This window comes from Melopsittacus undulatus, chromosome 2, assembly GCF_012275295.1.
Source record: "Melopsittacus undulatus isolate bMelUnd1 chromosome 2, bMelUnd1.mat.Z, whole genome shotgun sequence".
NCBI lineage: Eukaryota > Metazoa > Chordata > Aves > Psittaciformes > Psittaculidae > Melopsittacus > Melopsittacus undulatus.
In genome coordinates, this window is record NC_047528.1 from 95,021,547 (window position 1) to 95,041,481 (window position 19,935).

Sequence of the window (19,935 nt, forward strand, 5' to 3'; positions counted from 1 at the left end):
GCTTATTTTTCAGAGGGGTACAAGAGCACTTGAACTTCATTCTTCCTAAATGACTACCCATCATCCTGAGGCTGACTGCAATGAAGGACCAAGCATTACCATTTTGACATTAATGCTACAATCTTCCTCTTATCACAGGACTTTAATAAGGAAGAAGCAGATATTCTTGTGATCTAATGTTCAGGACTAAGCCAGTGATATAAATACTCCAGAATATTCCCATATCAAGTCACCCACACTATACTGTTTAGTGCAATACTGACAGGAAAGACTTGACATTATCTAATTAGCATTAGTCAAGATGACATACTGCTTCTAGAAATGACACAATATTGATATTTCTCACAAGAAAGAAATGCAAATAGGCTCTGCCATCAGTTTCACACTTAAAAAAATTCAACAAAAACCACCACCAACAAAAACAACCCCAAAATGTTAACCATTTTTTGTATGATTTTGAGTACTCCAGAGAGGAGAATTCTAATGGTTTTATCACTTTAACTGAAATATGTCCGCTACAGGAGTTTTTACAGATTGGCAGCAATGACTCTCAGTAATATTGGTTAACTTTGAAAACCTGTAATTCCAAACAACAGAGAATAGGCACTAATCTGTTAGTCACTTACTTAACTACTTCGCATTATGAAAAGAAGCCGCAGTTTAGCGAGACCTGCTCTTCAATGCTGCCCCTTAGAGGACACATTCGTGAAATTCACCCATCTCGTGTCAAAGAGCCTTTGAAGACAACACAAAAAGAGCTGGATAAGGACAGTAATTGAGCCATTCTAAAACCATTAACTATTCCTCATACCACGTTCCTGCAAGCCTATAAAGACATGACGATTTTGATTTTATGATTTTCTTCATGTGGTCATCACAATAAGAACAAAATGAAATTTCCAAATTAAATCTGTACCAAATATTATTAAATTTCTTTTTTCCCCCTTTTATTTATTTTTTTTAGCTCTCTTTATTAGTCTTATCAGAACAGAGCATTTTCTTCTGTAGTTCTCCTGAAAGTGCCAGCAGTAACAGAAATTAAAAAATAAATTACTGGTTAGATTGTATCATAGAGGAATGGAGGCATGAAGGCACAATGAAGTACTCCAATAGGTGTGAGAGTTCAACATTCAGGGTCTTTGAAGGCCTGAAAAGCAAGTACCAAGCTGCTGTGAGAGAAAAGGGAGTTACACTTGTGTTTTCAAAATCATTACTAGAATCACACACTGCTGAATGACTGCTTTGGGTTTTTTGTCTTGCCCAAAGATATCTTTCTGAACCCCACTCCGCTGTATTTTTCTGAGTTTATGCACAAAGCAAGTCTAATTATCAAATAGCAAACTAAGTTCAAGTAAACAAAACCATACCAGTATGATTTGGAATTTGTACACTCTGCTTTCCATCACTCCTTTCTGCTTAAGGTGGTGTCTTCTTGGCCATCCTATCCAAAGCCTTTGTAAGTAATGAAATAAGACAGTTTCTCTCAGAGTTTCTGCAGGTGTTGGGAACATAGATGACTCTCTCCTAAAACTGCAACTTGCTGATGTTGAAAGTAAAAGTGTGGAGGTATGGCTTGCCATTCAAAGCAGTGGTTTGATGTCTTTTGCAGACTCTTCCCAGCTGGCTGATGACAAGGACATCTGTTAGTGGATCAAAATAATGGATGTGATGCTGTAGTAAATGTTTTGGATCATTTGCATACAAGGCAATGATTAACAGACAATCTGCTGTGAATCTCACAGTTGCCTTACTGATGTCCATATTTTACTCAAGAGAACCTGGACCATGAAGATGCGTAACTGCATAACAAACACTTAGACATTCACTTCACTGTATTTTTTTATTAAAAAAAAAAAAACCAAACAACAAAAAACACAAAAAAAACCCAGCTTAAATGCATCAGAGGTAAAATCTATTCTTTGCTGAGCAATGAATACCCAGCCTGCAGAGTTAGTAAGACAAACAATTCTGATAATGAAAAACAGGTGGGACAATTGCCCCTCAAAAGCAAAAAAGGCAGAGATTTATTTACTGTTCAATTACTGTTTCAAGACTCTTAACCCCAATTCTGAACTCCCTGGCTGAGACACAACAAGGAAAACTACTGATACTGCTGAGTCAGTGATGTGGTGTTGGAACTTTGGTATCAGTCTGGTATCATCCTTTTGCTTAGTTCCCTCATTGTCATTTCACCCATTTGTTGTGTAGTATGCAAAGCATCTGGAGATCAAATACTTAGCAAATACATGTAAATCAGAGTGAACAAAGTAATGCAGTAGTCCAGGAGCTTTATATATCTTCATAGCACAGTACAAAAAATAGTTCCTTCTGATTGGATGCACATGAGGGTGGATTTCTTATTAAATAAACCTCCAGGACATTAACTTTTTTTTCTGTTGTACATATTACAACAACGGTATATTAATAATTAGCTATTTTGTTGATTATTAGAAAATGTTCTCTTCTTATTCTTTATATGTAAACTGTGTTGCAGTGCTTAAATGATACCTTGGCAACTGTCCATAATTACTCATATATATATATATGTTACTTTATTTTTCTCTATTATGGAACTTAAATAGCAAGGGTATAGACTTTAACTTATTGGGGCTTTCAGGCAGTAGGTGATATATCTACTGCTCAGACATGAGATCACATTTTGAGGATTTAGCATGTAATACTGGGAACAGATCCTGTGTGATACTCCCAACTGTTGGCATGAATCCATTCCGTGGCCTTTAGCCCTTACTACACTATGGCTTGATTCCCTTATTTATACAACATGGTATAGTATCTCCTGCTCTGAAGAAGTGCACAGCACTGGTTAATTAACATATCTTCAAACACTTCAGGAATCATGTAGGAAAGATTACGCATTACTGTGTGAGCTATGATTCATAGTTACAGCTGAGAAGGTTATATAGTGCAGAAATGAGGGTTGCAAAGGTGTCTTTGGAATTCTTTTGATTCACAACCAGGCACAGATACAGGCTAATTTCTGAGCTTCTGATAGATAAATGGGGCTGACAGAGCAGCCAGGAGATAATGGGGAGTTTCCCATGTCATACTGGTGGCTCACACTCTATGCTGGCAGGAAGAAGGAGAGTGCTCGGCAGACCCTGGGCCCGATTCAGAGACAGGTGGGCCAGGAGACTCCCACTGACATGAGCTGGAGAGAATTAATGGATTTCTCAACAAGTATATTCAAATGACACAAGATTAAGAACCTTAAAATTAATCCCCAAATAAGAATGGGGATGATAAGAGAAACAAGATTTGTAGTTACTTGGACAAGATCTTCAATACTATATGGGTAGAGAAAGAAAGTATTAAAAACTGAAAAAACCTCTGTCTTTGTCCTGAAGCTCTAGTACTATTTTAGACCATCCTTAGAACAGACTGGGCATCCAAGTCAAGGCATGACACAGTGAAGAAAGAAGACCACAGGTCTCAGTGGCCCAGATGCCAAGCAATTTAAGCTGTGGTCTTGATCTCAGAATTCTACCTTTTATCTACAGGGTTTTTTTTCTGCGTATCTGCAGAAATAGAAGAACTGCAAATGAGGTGTGGTAGTAGCTTGTTTCCAGGAGTTTGCAGACAGTTGGTATTCATCTTAACTCTTTGTGACTTCACTTGGGTGCTATTTCTGCAGAAATCTATTCAATGCTGAGCCAACCACCTTCTTCTAAGCCTAAAATTCCTATTTCCATCACATCCCAGTTTGATGTTCTCCAAGCTCCCACATCCATATAGCTACTGATAAATTCTTCCTACCCCAACAATAACACCTGAACTCTCAATAGCAGTTGGATCCTGTGCATTCCACTGGAAAAAAAAAAAAAATCTTATGACCCCTTTGAAAAATTAAGATAAATGTTTCTCTAGCCCTCACCTGATTTGACCTCCTCATGCGAAATAGAACTCACTTGATTACGGATTTGACCTCCTCATGCAAAACAGAACTCATCATCTAGAAGACATCAGTTTTGCCCAACTATGCTTTCTTTTTTTATGACATCAAAACAAAGACTTCAACACTTTTGCTTTCTCTCATGAAGCAGAGGCTCTTGAATTTTATTTTTGTGTGTACTGTACCAGTGTCACAACATGATTCTATACCTTGATTGTACTTGCAATACAAAATCAATACAAACAGCATCAGCTCCTTTCTGAGACTATTATCCTTTCCAATCTTGTTTGTTTAGCAGAACCTCTGAATTGTTGCCACTTGTGCAGGTAGAATCAAACATACTGGATACTTAACTCAGCTGGGGACTGTCATCACTATTTAGTTAACATTTTCAGGCAATTTACTGATCCCATGCAAAGGCAATACTGCTTTAAAATCCCCAGAAGTGCTTTCCAGTGACTCAAACTGTCTTAGCTACAGCAGAAATCACATACAACTGAGGTAAGAATACACTAATGGCAAAGTAATCTTGCTTTCCTGTCTAGCTTGCAATCTTCTCTACTAGCAAGTGAGATAAGCCCAGGATGAGGGTCAAATTTAACCCAGGAGCTGTGGACCAATGACCTAAGAAATACTTAGTTGATTAGAGGTGCTCCAGTTGATTAGCATGCTCCTTCTCATCATAAGTGAGATAAACACAATCTGGGAAAAGCTGATGTAACTGCTGCTGCTGTTACAGGAGAATTATGTTAACCCTGAATGTTCAGCCCTACAGACTGTCTCAGGTATAAGCACAATTCTCTGCAAACTAGGTATGGCCCTCAGGCTTCCCTCAAGATGCCACTCACATTTTTTCATTGGCCAGATGTCAATGTTATTGGACAAACACAGTCAGATGTTACACCCACAACTTCAGCAGACATTTTTCTATCCTTGTTTTCCAATTGCTCATGTTCCCACTGCTGGAAAACCAAACAGGAATCAAGATTCTGCCCTTTTTATGAACTTCCCAAGATCTTGTTAAAATTTTGCCATTGTAGAAGTTGACAAATATGTGCCTACAGATAAGCTGGGGATTTCCACGTGTACAGTAATAGATTTTGGCTGGTGAAAGGGCAGCCAACTGCCAATAGCCATCCCTCTGACCTTTGGATGGTCTTTTAGCATGGCAATATCTGTGCAAAATATAAATGGTGTAGACGAGTAGCTAAAAAAAGATCAAGGCCAAGTCAAAGTCGGGATTAGACAGCAAGTCCCAAATAACTTCTGATTATAACAGAAAGAGATGTTTTAGTAATAGTTTAATACAGATAAATATATTTGTATATAATATATATTCATAATCACAGATATACATATATATTTTAGCTTTATTGGTATTCTCGGTTTAAAAGATGTAGTTAACATAAGCTTCAAAAAAAGCACTGTAACAACAGGGCAGTTCAAGAAGTACTTGAAGAAGGCATAAGGCAGCGCTGCCACAGAGAGACTGCCCTGTCTCCCTTCCTCTCTCCTTGGGCCACTTCCAAAATTTTGTACAGCCATGTAGTAAGCAGGAAAGCTGAAAGCTGGCTAGACTTCTTTTGGATTAGGCTTAATGCAGACTGGTTCCCTAATCTGGTTCATTGCATGGGACCACAAATGCTTGTCAAGAGAAGATTTAAGAGCAGGAGAAGGAGAATGTAGTTGTGAAACAAGCAGGCAGATACAGGACAGCCTTTGTGCTTAAGCCTCTTGCTTAAAATACTAGACCTGTTTCTTTAGCATCCTGTGTACTATTACCTTGATTCTTTTGTTATTTGGCTTGACGAAAATCAGAGGAGAATAATACCGATGCATACTAATGAACTCAGAAACATATTTTAATACAAATGGTATATGAATTTAAGCCCAGGTTGGCAATCCACCTAGGCAAGTGATAGGATCCTACAGGAAAAGAAGCATGGACTTTTCCAAGACTGTAAAATTTCCAGGAAGCCATTTCATCATTCCACCATTCTACTTCCTGCTGGGAAAAATGGTACTCATGTTAAGTCCTGCAACAATGAGTTAGCTATATCCAAATGATGGCATTGAGAATGTAAAAGAGGGCAAAAATTACAAAACTAGTAAGTGTTGATGAATCACTAGAAATTTGCCTGAGGTCATGCAGATTATTAGTCACAGAGAGTTGAAACACATCCTGCCATTGCTGATGAGCAGTCTAACCACTTGAGACATCTTTCATCTCTGCCCTAAAATAACTGTTTCTTACTAGTATGCATTCAAACTATTGATATAATGCCCATGACTATGAAAAGTCTTCTACATTGATTTAGGATTAAGTACCTCTCCTCTGATCTTTGTGGCCAACAACAGATTACAGAAGCTGCTTTTAAAAAAAGTTTGCAGTACCTAGGCTGTAGAACAGGACAGACAGTTCCTCCTTTCCTAGCTGAACTGTGGTGCAGACACATTGGAAAAGCGAAAAAAGAGATAATTGGGGTTATGCCCTCTGTTCCAAACTCCAGCTCTTTCATTTGAAAATGCCCACACTCCTTGGTCATGACAGGCAGGGTTGAATAGCTTCCCTCTTCTACTTCAAGCAGCATCTGCTTCTGAGTACTTCTAGTAAAACTGCATACAGATTTTTTGAAGTTCATTCACAGGGTGCTTTATTTAGTTGTGCTTTCTATCACTCTTTTTTTACAATGCCAAGATGTATTACAGGTTAAAACTGACTGAATTTTAAGACTTACAGGACAGTACACCTAAACCAAGTACATCCTCTTGAGGCTGCTTAAGCAACACATATCAAGAAATTTGATTAACCTTGCAGGCAGCCTATCTGTGGTGCAGAGATGGAGCAACTCAGCCTCTGCTCGTACATATTGCTCGGATACTTCTTGGCCCAAATGCAGCAGTATTATTTCTAAGGCCTTGAAACAGTATGCTTGATTTTGTGTGGCACAGAAACAAAGTTAATAAAACTTATCAAACACAAAGCAGCTCCATACCGAAGCAGCTCCACTCTCTCCTGGCTGGACCTCAGCTATTTTATAGAGATGTCATATTTTATAGGTGAGCCTCCTAAGTACTCTTCACTGTGTTCTGTAGCACACATACTACTTATGATTACCCTGGACAATGAGAACTTGACTGTAATTTTCCCATCATAGAATCATAGAATGGTTTGGGTTGGAAAGGACATTAAAGCTCATCCAGTTCCAACCCTTCTGCTATAGGCAGGGACACCTCCACTAGACCACCCTGTCCAGCCTGGCCTTGAACACTGCCAGGCCATCCACAACTTCTCTGGGCAACCTGTTCCAGTGCCACACCACCCCCATAGTGAAGAATTTCTTCCCTATACACAATCTAAATCTACCCTCCTTCAGTTTAAACCCATTCCTCCTTGTCCAGTCATTACCTGTCCTTGTAATAACTCCCTCTCCAGCTTTCTTGTAGGCCCCTTTAGGTACTGGAAGGCTGCACAAAAGTCTCCTGAGAACCTTCTCCAGACTGAACAAGCCCAGCTCTCTCGGCCTGTCTTCATAGGAGAGGTGTTACAACCCTCTGAACATCTTCATGGCCTACTCTGACCTTGCTCAAGTAGGTCACTGTTCCTCTTACGCTGGGGCCCCCATTGCTGAATGCAGTACTGCAGGTGGGATCTCTTGAGAGCATAGAAGAAGGGGACAATCACACTCCTGATAACACTTCTTTTGATGCAGACCAGGATATGGTTGGCTTTCTGGGCTGCAAGCACAGGGTGCCAGGTGATACTGAGCTTCTCATTGACCAACAACACCCCCAGCTCCTTCTCCTCAGGGCTGCTATCCAGACTATCAGTGCTATCAGCACATTTTGCTTCCATTTGAACAAGTCTGGTCTGTATCAAACAAAACACTCTACTGGAGTCTGCAAAGTTTCATGACCAGTTTTTGCCACCAGTGGCAATGAAGGCTATTAACTGTTTCTGGGACATGTTTCACTTAATGTACTCAGATAAACATCTGGGAAACACCCTGCACTTGACAGTGAAAGAAGCCAACATCAGCCACGATCACCATATCACCTTACTATATTGCTGATGATTCCTAGGAAAGAGCACCATCACATAGCACCCCTGACACAAGGAGGAAGTGAGTTGGACATAGTACAATAAATCTGCCAATGCTCTCCTACCTGTTTCAGAAAAATATGAACAGGGGTCTTTTCTTTCTAAATAAGTTACATAAATACAGCAACAATGAGATGACCATTTACGTTCTTTGGTCACATTCACCTAAAGCAAAACGCAGAGCCACAGGACAAGCCAACCATCTCTCAGGTTAGGCACCTCTAAATACTCCCCGTTCTCTCGATCTCCATTCTCTTTTAGAAACCCAGTAGCCTTTGCCCGGCGATCAAGCTAAAGACTACGCAGCTTTCTGACGGGCTCAGGCAAACCTGCGGGCAGACAAACATGGCAGGCAAGCCGCTGCTGTAACAAACCCGGCTTTGGGCAGAACCCCTCCAGCTCACAGAGCACAGGCCCCACAGACGCAGACAACCCGCGGCCTGCGCGCCACCTACCGCCCATTGCGAGCGGGAGCCGAGCGGGAGCCGAGCGGGAGTCGGGCGGGAGTCGGGCGGGAGCCAAGCGCACAGCCCAGCGCCCCGCCTCGTGGCCCGCCTTCCCGGGGCGGGGCGGGGCGGGGCGGGGCGGCGCAGCCTGCCCTGCCCGCAAGCTCCCGGTTGCCCCGGCGCGCCTGCGCGTTTCCTGCTCTTGTCTCTCCCGTCGTCCTCAGCGCCCCACGGTGCCAGGCCCGAACGGAGCAGAGATGGCGCTTCACGTCCCTAAGGCCCCGGGCTTCGCCCAGATGCTCAAGGAGGGGGCGAAGGTGGGAGCGGCACTGGGCAGGGACTGTTCCCTCCGAGGGGGTGTGGGATGGGAAGGGTGGCTGGGAGTCTCAGCGGAGCGGCGCGCGGAAGGTTCTGGAAGGGTGGTAGGCCCCGGTGCTCCATGGGTCCCGCGAGGTGGGGGCCGGGCGGCTTTGCGCTCCCCGACCACGCCCCCCGCAGCCTTGGACCCTCTGACGGCCGTTGTGAGGCGGGAACCGGCCCCGGTCTGTGCTGGGCCGCGCCAAGCGCCACTGTCGGTGAGGGGGCGGCGCTTGGCGCACGCGGTCTTAGAGTAGGCTCTGCTGCGGCCGCTCCTCTGTATCATTCCCTGTGCCCGGAGGCGCTGCCGTTACTTCCCGCCGGCCCTGTCCCCACAGCCCCTCCCGAGCGGTGCGTCTGGAAGCTGTGTCAGGAAGGCGTGTGTCTGGAGAGCTCGTATAGGTGGTGGTCAGCAAAAGTCAACCGGGGCCTCTAGATTTAGCTTCTCAGAAGTGTCCCAGTTGTTATGTACATCCCTTGATGCTCTTACTGTGCCCATAAGAAAAGTATCTCTGCCAGCGGTGTAGAGTAACACACAATTTTCCGTATGTTTCCATAAATCCGTTCTCATTGTGTGTATCGCTAACACAGTGTAAATTTTGGTAGTAGTCAGACAGTTCCTAATAAAGCATTGTCATTCTTTGAGAAAGTGGACAGAAAGCAAGCACGTCTGGTGTGTTTTTCTTTATTTACAGAGGAAAATAGAAGTTCTGGTTGCTGCTACTTAATAGCAAGGAAAGCGAAGCTGGCAACTCAGAAACCTCTGTTTCTCTTTTCAGAATCTCTTGGAGACAAAGAATGGCATATATCAAGGGCAGGGGGAGAGCAAGGAAACAAAGTGGCCTAGATGCTCTAATAGAGGTTCCAAGGCCAGAACAGCAAGAACTGCCTTTTACAAAAGGAGGCAGCTGGCATTCTGAGATTTTGTTCTTTTGTATTTAGAGAGCAAATATTAGAGAGTACCTTTCTCCCCTCTCTTATGGCCTACACAGTATGTTTTATCCTGCTCTTTCTTCAGGCTCTTTCTGTGGATCCCTCCTTTTCTTAATGCTTCCAAACTGAAGCCAGGCTGATTGGCTTCTCAAACAGATATCTTATAGATCATTATGAATTTTCATAGTTTACATGTTTGAACCTAGAACTGAGTTAAATTATCTTTGTGGAATAGCTGTGAGCAAAGAAGCAGGCGCGGAACTTTGTGCTTACAGAACCCTTGCCCCTCTCCAGTCTGGTATAGGTTGTTTTCTGTTTCCCTTTGGCATGCCACTAACTTATTTGGAAGACTTAGGACATACAGACTGTATTGAAAACTGAGTCACTGTTCAGATGTTCTGTTCAGAGCTTATTGAACCTGCTGAACTGCCTACTTGAGGAGTACACAGTAGCTCTTTTCTTGCTGTCTTTGGGTAAGGTTTAATTTCCCTTTTAAGCTTTTAAGTGAAATGCAAAATCAAGGTTGATGAAACCATTGACTCAGTAGATTATTACTGCTTCGATGATAAATGACTAGTTAATACTTTTCTTTCTTTGTTAGTCTAATTCTAAATAACTTTCTTTTTAGCATTATTCAGGACTAGAAGAAGCTGTCTATAGGAACATCCAGGCATGCAAAGAACTTGCTCAAACCACTCGTACAGCTTATGGACCAAATGGTAAATAAATCCTAAAATCAGTGTAGTGTTTTTGAGCAAATGTGTTTGAGGAAGCATGTTGGACTTGCTGTGGAATGCTAAAGACAGTCTTTGTGGCTGTATAACTTGGACTTTGTTTTGTTAGCTCTTGATTTATGCTATATGATGTGCTTGGTTTTGCCAGTTTTTTGTTTGAGTTTTTGTCCTTTTTGCTGTCTTGCTGCTATATGGAAGACCTACAAAAACAAAAGGAAGGACTAACTTGGTAGATAGTCATAATGAATATACCCATATTATGTCTGGCCAGATACACCAAAGCAAAAGGTGTTCTGCAGCATTTGTTAGTTAAATGATGTGCTAATATTCTTCTGAAGAGAAAACTGCTTATTCAGAAATTACTGATTTCTCCTCATTGTAGCACTCTCTCAAGGGTTATTTCACAAAAATATTTTAGCTTCTTGAATTATAAATAGGGTTAAAATTTTAATGTATAAAATATACCTGAAGTCTATGGAATAGTATTTGTGTACAAAATGCTGTTTTCCTAATGAATGCTTTTTTAATTTTTTTTTCCTTCCACAAGGAATGAACAAAATGGTTATCAATCATTTGGAGAAGCTCTTTGTTACAAATGATGCAGCTACTATCTTGAGAGAGCTGGATGTAAGTTTTCTTGCTTCAGAAGATGTCAGTTGTGAGCTAGTGTTTTCCATTCATGGGCTGCTATGGTTCTGAATGTTTAATAAATACATGCCACCCTGACAGATGATGTACGTATGTCGTTTTGTAAGTCATTGACATCTTTTACTGGGTTTGAGTAAAGTCAATGTGCTGTACCCACAGCAAGGAACAGAACTCTTCTGTGAAGCAGCATTAAGTAGCTGCAGGAAATGCTTAATAGTTGCCTACTTTTTGTCCCCCAAACCAATGTAGATTTAGAAGAGTGCATGTCTGGACAATGCAGTGTTTGGAAAACTATTAATGAAATCACTGTTAAGTTAATTTCCCAGTGTTGGTAGTTGCCGTAATCTCTTGTCTGCTTAGAATACATTAATTGCATTTAAAGAAGCTGAGGATAAAGCAGCATCCTCCTGTGGATACAGTAGAAGTGTGGGAAGACTGATCTTTCATAACTGTTACTATCAAGTTAATATTTGTGTTTTGATACAAATAATACTTTACTGAATTCTGTACTTGCTGATAGAAATAATGTAAGTATTAAGTATTTCCTTAATACAGTGTGTTAATGCAGGCTAGTTACTGAATAGAATGAGTCTTGCATATTACTTTCTGGGATAAAATGACAGTGGTTTTATTGTCTTGGAACTAAAGGGAAAGCAGTGCAGTCTGTAAGCAGAAAAACGCTAAACAGGTATTTAGGCATCTACTTGGCATGTTATGCATCCAAATTCAGCTTGAAGAGCTGAACTTCCTGTTGCAGAGCTTGATTGTGAAACTATTGTGTCCTATAAAAATAGAACAGAACCAATATCGGGGATGTCTGATTTATGTTGTAGGGGGATTGTTCAGATCTCTGATTTTTATTTTCTTCATACATATCATTTGCTTACTAGGGAAGATAGCCAGTTAAGAAAACCTGTCCTCTTTTTCCAATTTAAAATAAGAGAGATTATACTGGATGCACAGAAAAATCTGACACTGTAGTCTAGGTGGATTTTTAGTAACTAAGATATGTAACTTCTTTTAAAGGTCCAGCATCCTGCTGCAAAAATGCTTGTGATGGCTTCCCACATGCAAGAACAAGAAGTTGGAGATGGAACAAACTTTGTCCTTGTTTTTGCTGGTCTTCTTCTGGAGTTAGCGGAAGACCTTCTGAGGATGGGGTTATCTGTCTCAGAGGCAAGTCATATTCTCATTACAGTTAGCAGAGCTTGAATTCACACTAGGATTCTTGGATCATGGTATTGTGAATTGTCTGCTTCCTTCTGAAGTAATTTTTTAGATAGATACATATGAAGAAGAACAGTAGAACAGATTTGCTGCTTGTGATGTCTTGCTACACTTGTAAGCTTTTGCTTTTGTTAATGTCTAATGGTCCTTTGAAAAGAAGATACAAGCAATATAAAGTGGTGTAGCGAATATTTCTTTTTTGCTTTGCAGGTGATAGAAGGATATGAAAAAGGTTGCAAGAAAGCCCTAGAAATCCTTCCAGACTTGGTGTGCTGTTCTGCAAAGAACCTTCGAGATGTTGAAGAAGTGGCATCTTTGCTGCACACTTCAGTGATGAGCAAACAATATGGCAATGAGCAGTTTTTGGCAAAGCTTATTGCTCAGGCCTGCGGTAAGTGGACAAGGACAGGTGTATGCATGCATCTAAAAAACTGAATGGTTTTGCTTATGATTGTTAGTAATGTCTTCATGTGAGGTGAAAGGTATGTTTGGTTTATCAGATTGAATTGGATGGAATGATTTAGCCTGTGAAATGAGTATATAACCTTGTGTTGGACTCCTTGTTGGTATTGTGGCTCAGAAAAGGTCTGTTTCCTACTAAAAATTTATAGATAAACAGACTTCTAGTCTTTTAAAATCAGAAACCATATTTTTCCTCTTAGCATTTGGAAAATATGTTACACTTCATATAAGCTGTTGCTAGTCTCAGCCACAGAACAATGGAAGCAGGACTGTAGTTGTGTTGAGTTGTTTTCTCCCTTTAGATTTCCAGGAAGAAAAGCTTTCATGTTTAGTTTTAAGTGTTTTCTGGAAATATTCTACATCAGACTTCACTCTTGAATGTATGTGTGTAAATGGATATTTGAATTTAATTAATTTAGCAGCCTGAATAGGTGTTGCTTTCTGATTGCCACATTGTAAAAGCAAAATTTGTTTCTCTTGATGCAGGTTATTAGCAGATTAAAATTGCCTTAACTTTAGGCAAGCATCTGAAACCATTGAAATTTAGTACTTCAGAAGAACTCCAGGCATTACTTATGGTCATTGTTCTACTTTATTCATTAACCAGGAAAAATTAATTATTTTTTAATTTCTTTCCTTGAAACAGTTTCTATTCTTTCGGATTCTGGTCATTTCAACGTTGATAATATTAGAGTGTGCAAAATTGTGGTAAGTTGGAAGTAGCTAGCTTTACTGTATTATGAAGGTAAACAGTTTAATGAAAGTTAATTTTCAGATCTTTAAATTTCGGAAGTGCCTTTTATATTCTTGTTCCTGTTGTGTTGTGGCATGCATAGTAAGTTTTGGAAATTGGTCTTTATATTGCTTATTCAGTGCTCACTATCAACTTTCAGAAACAAAAATCCTTAAAATCATGAAAGTATACACTTAAGTCAGATACATTAACTATTGTATACAGGGACGTTGATTGCATCTTTGCTGTAGAAGCAGTCACAAGATTAGGCTAAGATGCAGGCTGGCAGAAATTTAGCTGTCTAATCTTGCATTCTTTTTGTCAGGCCTCAGTATAGTATTTAAGGTAGGAATAAGTTTATATCTAGTATGAATTTCCCCCTGCATTTTTTCTCTGCTAATAAATACCTAACAAATTGAGCACAGAAAATGTATGTCATAGGCTTTAGCTGGACCACCAAATAATCTTAACATGGAAACCTGTAAGGCAATGTTTGGTGTTGCTAAATCAGCTTCAGTCTCATTTCTTTATGCTGCAATGAAAACTTAGGTTGCTACATTCAAATGAATGTAAGGACTGCCTTTCCTAAAGGGTGTAGTGCAGCTTTCTGGCAATAAATGATAGATACAGCTTTCCCCCATTCCATTTCTTTCCTTTCAGGGTGCTGGTATCTCCGCTTCCTCAGTACTGCATGGCATGGTTTTTAAAAAAGAAACTGAAGGAGATGTCACTTCTGTCAAAGATGCAAAAATAGCTGTGTATTCCTGCCCTTTTGATGCTATGATAACTGAAACTAAGGTATGTTAAAGCTCAGAATAAGTTGTATATCTATTTATGCTCATGTGCTCTTATTTTTAGACTTAACTATAAATATTGTTGACACTTGATGATTGAGATAATTTTGTTAATATCGAGTTCATTAGTTTAAAAAAAGTTCATAGAAAACATCTGAACCCAGTTTTACTTCAGAGGGTTTTTGGGGTTTGCGAGGTGGTTTTGGTTATGTTGGGTTATTTGAGGTATGTGCTAGAATGTCTGAACTTCAGGGTTGTCTGTAAATGCTAGAGTGCCCTTTTTTTGATTTCTTTTACCCATTGCTTGGGAAGGGAGGCAGTATTATGAAATAGGATGACTTGGGGTTTATGGATAAGGTTGGGAGACAAAATGATTTGTCAGAAACTTCTAGGCATATAGTTAACACTGAATTGGTAACAATGTATGTGTTTTATTTTTTACTAGGGCACTGTACTTATAAAGAATGCTGAAGAGCTGATGAATTTCAGTAAGGGAGAAGAAAATCTAATGGATTTGCAAGTGAAAGCTATTGCTGATAGTGGTGCAAATGTAGTAGTAACGGGTGGCAAAGTGGCAGACATGGCACTTCACTATGCCAACAAATACAATCTTATGTTAGTCAGGTAAGTGCTAGAAGAATGTAAAAACATTTAATCTACCAGATTTATGAAATGTACTTGCCATATTGGCACTTGCCTCTCCAACAAATTGGAAAGAAACTATTGCAGACTGCTTGGTTTTCTACTGATCAAAACCTGAGCTGCAGTTTGGTTGTTTCATAGCTTATGTTTCTTGATAGTATTTTACCTCTGTATGACACCTAATCAGGGAGTAACTTGTGTATGTGGTACTGTTATTCTGGCTTTAAGTGTTATTATAGCACAGCTGAAATTAAGAATATCAAAACTTACGGATCTAGTAAAGAGGGATGTGGCCTCAGAGGCATGTAAAACTATGCCACAATGGTTCTGCCTGGTCACAGTCTTCATGTGGTAGTTTAGCAATGATGAAATGCCTCCATGCAACACTGATGTATTGATGGGTGGAAGAACTAATTCTTAATACTTTATTTTTGTGGGTTTTAAATCATCTTCTCTAAATAAAGCATATTTGTGCATCCTTGAATCATATTCTGCACAACATAAGTCAGGTTTACTAGTGGTAGCTCTCATTTCATGCAAATAAGTGGACCTTTGTTGAAAGCTGTAAATTTATTGATGGTATCCAAAAAGTTTGAACTTCTGGAAATGCAGCATGATACTAAATCTTTTTCATAACAAAGAGAGATCATTATAGAAGTGCTGTAAAGATCCGTTCAAGTCTTAATGCACTAGATTATTGATAATTTTCATCAATTTGAACTACTTGTTTTTAAATTCTTAGTTTTTGCATAGCATTCCTGAAAATTGTAACTGAAAGAGATTAATGGATTTTATAACTTGGTGCAGTAAATCTTGATAGACGTCATTAGTTTACAGAATGCTGCCAAGTTTAGAGAATATTTGTTAACATTTGTTCTGCAAACGTGTTTTTAAAGGTTGAACTCAAAGTGGGATCTGAGAAGACTCTGCAAAACTGTTGGTGCAACAGCCCTACCCAGACTGGTATGGATTTTTCAAATGAGTAGGAGGGAGAGAACTGATGAGGAGGTTCACCTCTTAACTCCTGTTTTTCTTTACAGACTCCCCCTACTCTAGAAGAAATGGGTCACTGTGACAGCGTGTATTTATCAGAGATTGGGGATACACAGGTTGTTGTTTTTAAGCATGGTATGTTTGTTCCTTACAGCTCCTAATGTTACTGTACTAGAAGTACGATGTTCTTGTGTTTTGCATCTAACAAAATTCAGTAATGCACATGTCTGAACAGAAAAAGAGGATGGTGCCATTTCTACTATCCTCATTCGTGGGTCTACAGACAATCTGATGGATGACATAGAGCGAGCAGTGGATGATGGTGTAAATACTTTCAAAGTACTCACAAGGGTAAGTAACCAGTTATCAAAACTGAGCTATATAGATGAGTTTGAAGCAAAACTCATGCTTGCTTTGTCCTCATTTGCTACAAGGGCTGTAGCAGATACTCATCAGCGTAGGTACCTTCTTGAGGTGTAGAGAAGACTGTGTAGATGGGTGCCAACATTGTTGTGAATGGAGTGTACGTGAAAGATGGTGCTCGGCTCTGAATGTACTACTCTTAAATTTTCCAGTAACAAGTAAGTTCTTGAAGATAGATTGGTTTTACTACATTGTAATAGCAGTCAGCTATTGCTTGGCTATTTCCCTAAATGTTTTATAATGCTCTTTGGAAGCCAGGGACAGAGGAAAGCTAGATAGCTTTGTCACTGGGGATCAGAAGGAACTGACTGGTCGGATACTGAATTTATAGTTCACTGGTGACAAGATGTGCTTCTTCCACATACTACAGATAGGTTTTAGAGATGGAAGAATTCAGTTCTTCAGAGTTTCTTCTGAGCAGCTTTTGTGGACTTGAATGTTCATCTTTCCATATTTGGTTTTGTTTTTTTTTTTTAATACAAAAGGAAATGATTGTGAATTTACTCAGAAAAATGCACGCAGAAAATGCTGAACTTCTGGACTACCAGGACATGCACAGAGTTAAAGTGCAGAAGCAGCCATAGTTTCTGTATTTATTTTTGTCTCCAGGAGTTGGCCTGACTTATGATTTATGGTGATTACTTTTCTGTTAGAAAGACTGAGAGTTCTTCAGTGAATCCTGGTTTGCTAAAGGATAAACAAAATGCTTAATTTAAAAGAAAACAAAAACACCAAGCACTTTGTAGTACCTTAAACTTAGTGTACAATAGATTTGTTTCCTGCATGGTATTTCCCAACTGTGGCATGTTGGGAAAGTTAATGGAAAAGGTGAGAAAGTCTAGTAATTCTGTTATTAGTTAGGCAAGAGTTTAAGTTACTTTATAAAAACCCCAAGCCAACCCTCCACCCAAAAAGCTCAAAAATCAAAACCAAAAAAAACCCCAAACCCCACAACCAGCCGACCAACCAAACACAAATCCCACTGCATTATTATTGTGCTTTTACACGAGAAGCTATTCTCTTCAATGACATTGGAACAAATGCGTAAATTCTGGTAAATTTCTATTGTAATGCGTGTTTGTTCTGAAGCATATTTGTAATAAGTCTGCGTGGAATAAAGTTCTGTTTCATTCTTCATAGCATCTATAAATTTTAAAAGTGAAAATTAATGCCACACTTTAACCAAGACTTTGTGTTTTGGGATGGTATGTTCACAGGATAAACGTCTTGTTCCTGGAGGTGGTGCAACAGAGATTGAGTTAGCCAAGCAGATCACATCATATGGAGAGGTACAGCAAATGGGCACTTTATTTCTTTTTTTATACAACTTAGACACACATATATGCTTATTTAAATATATATGTGACTCATACAAATATATACATATTATTTTATACCTACATTTTTTAAATGCTGACATGGTTTTCAACTTCACTTTAGACTTGTCCTGGGCTTGACCAGTATGCCATCAAGAAGTTTGCTGAGGCGTTTGAAGCCATTCCTCGAGCACTTGCAGAAAACTCTGGAGTAAAGGCTAATGAGGTCATCTCCAAACTTTATGCTATGCATCAGGAAGGGAACAAAAATGTTGGATTTGATATTGAGGTAAATAGTCTTTTGCATTACTTGGTGCTTTGCCGTACAGGGTTATAGTTAATATATACATAATTCATATTGATAGAAGTACTTTAAATCACTGAATTTGTGTTGTATGGTCTAGAATAACTTCTTAGAGTTGTAATAATCAGCCAGCAAGCAGTTAAATTCAGTGTAGTATAGTAGCCTTCTGTTGAAGGTAAAGTGAGATACTGAACTGATGTGATGGATAATAAGTCTTTAGTAATCATTTAGTCTTCCTGCTAATGGATTAGGAACAAAGGTTTTCTGAAGAGAGGAGAAATTAGAAAAGTGATAACTTGTTTTAAACCTGTAACCTTGAAAACCCAGTAACTTGCTAGGTAGAAGCCTGAGGAAGGTCTGAACAATGTTTTCACCCTGTCTGATAGGCTGAAGCTGCTGCTGTGAAGGATATGTTGGAAGCTGGTGTATTAGACACATACCTTGGAAAATCCTGGGGTATCAAGCTCGCTACGAATGCAGCAGTAACCGTCCTAAGGGTAGATCAGGTAAGATCACAAGTAATTTGGGCACTGAATTGAAATCTTGAATTAAGTGTGCAGAACATGTGAATCTTCTTGGAATGCAAGATAGAAAAATAGAATACTTGAAAATGTGGTTTGTTTATTGCTGAAAGCCTGGAAGTCGTTTTCTGAAGAGCTCATAATTTGGAATGTTGTAATGTTGTCACTTTTAATGTTTTGGGGTTTTTTTTACGATTTGACATTTTGACACTCATAGTCCAGAGTATTTGTAGTCCAGTGCTTTTGTAGAAGCAAGACTTTTAACAGAAGAAACCTTCTGTCATGTATTTTTCACATTAAAGTCCAACTTTTAGGGAAAATAGATATTATAATCTTACTGATAAAATGTTAACTTTCCATATTTTGTGGAACTTTAGCAAAAATGTATTTGCATGTAAAATTCCTGTAGATTATTATGGCAAAACCGGCAGGTGGTCCAAAAGTCCCTAAGCAACAAGGACATTGGGATAAGGATGACTGGAAAGATGAGCCTGAAAAATAGTGTGCAGTAAGCTGTCTCTAGCAGAGAGGTATCTGTGTGTGTGAGCACATGCATGAGTATATATTGACAAGCACATGGCAGATGATAACTTTCTTGAGGACATGTGACACTGCTGTCTTAGGTGTGCTGATTGCTACATTTTGTTTATGCCTTTGCAAAAGAATTCTACTAAACCCAAGCTTCGACTAAGCGATGACAAGTGCAGTTTTAGTTTTGCTCGTCGCTATCACAAGTACAGGAAAAGAGCCTTTCACATGGTAGGACGGGTGGACTTTAGGCATTTAAAGTGTTGCTCAGTAAAGTTTAGACTATAATTCAGACTAATAGCTCTGATAATTCTGCCTTCTGTAGTGTGCATTCTGGAATCCCATCACTCCTATTTTTGCACTCACTTTCTGTAGACTAACCATAATTTGCATGCAAAAAATGAGGTAAAAGCCCTTTTCTTGTGTATCAGGGCTCAGCTTCTGCTATTTACAAAAAACCCAACCCAGACTAATGTGTGAGTATCTCAATTAGGTGGATAAAAATCAGATTGAGGCTTAGGTTCAGACTATGGAAATTGCATTTATTTTAGTGAATGTTGACAGAATCATAAAGCTGTAAGAGTCTGATTCTAACCTTTACCTTTTTCTTTTCCCTGTTCTTTTAAGATCATTATGGCAAAACCAGCTGGTGGCCCTAAACCTCCATCAGGAAAGAAGGATTGGGATGAAGACCAAAATGCTTAAACAATTTAACTATACTTAAGTGACATGATAATGTGAGTTTTTTGATACTCCAGCCAGAGCCTGTCATGATGTTTTGGTCTGTTGCCTTTAAGTTATGAATGATGTCTGATGGAGTGCAGAACTTCAGACACACCAATAAATATACTTGCTCTTAAAA

General features: G+C 39.5%; 1 protein-coding gene across 1 annotated transcript; it reads left to right on the forward strand.

The window, feature by feature from the left end:
• Nucleotides 1-8,630: 8,630 nt before the first annotated feature.
• Nucleotides 8,631-19,935, forward strand: CCT8 (chaperonin containing TCP1 subunit 8). Its single transcript, XM_005151641.2, has 15 exons — nucleotides 8,631-8,775; nucleotides 10,377-10,467; nucleotides 11,030-11,109; nucleotides 12,157-12,306; nucleotides 12,568-12,748; nucleotides 13,466-13,527; nucleotides 14,213-14,350; nucleotides 14,792-14,970; nucleotides 15,885-15,951; nucleotides 16,029-16,116; nucleotides 16,217-16,332; nucleotides 17,622-17,693; nucleotides 17,845-18,009; nucleotides 18,411-18,530; nucleotides 19,701-19,935. Exons 1-15 carry the CDS (start codon nucleotides 8,716-8,718, stop codon nucleotides 19,776-19,778), a joined length of 1,647 nt encoding a protein of 548 aa, XP_005151698.1. The 5' UTR covers nucleotides 8,631-8,715; the 3' UTR covers nucleotides 19,779-19,935.

Coding starts and splice junctions, on each gene's coding strand:
- CCT8 (XM_005151641.2), top strand. CDS start 8,716: ATGGCGCTTCACGTCCCTAAGGCCCCGGGCTTCGCCCAGATGCTCAAG. Junction 12,749..13,465: donor GCTTATTGCTCAGGCCTGCG/GTAAGTGGACAA, acceptor TCCTTGAAACAG/TTTCTATTCTTTCGGATTCT. Junction 16,117..16,216: donor GGTTGTTGTTTTTAAGCATG/GTATGTTTGTTC, acceptor ATGTCTGAACAG/AAAAAGAGGATGGTGCCATT.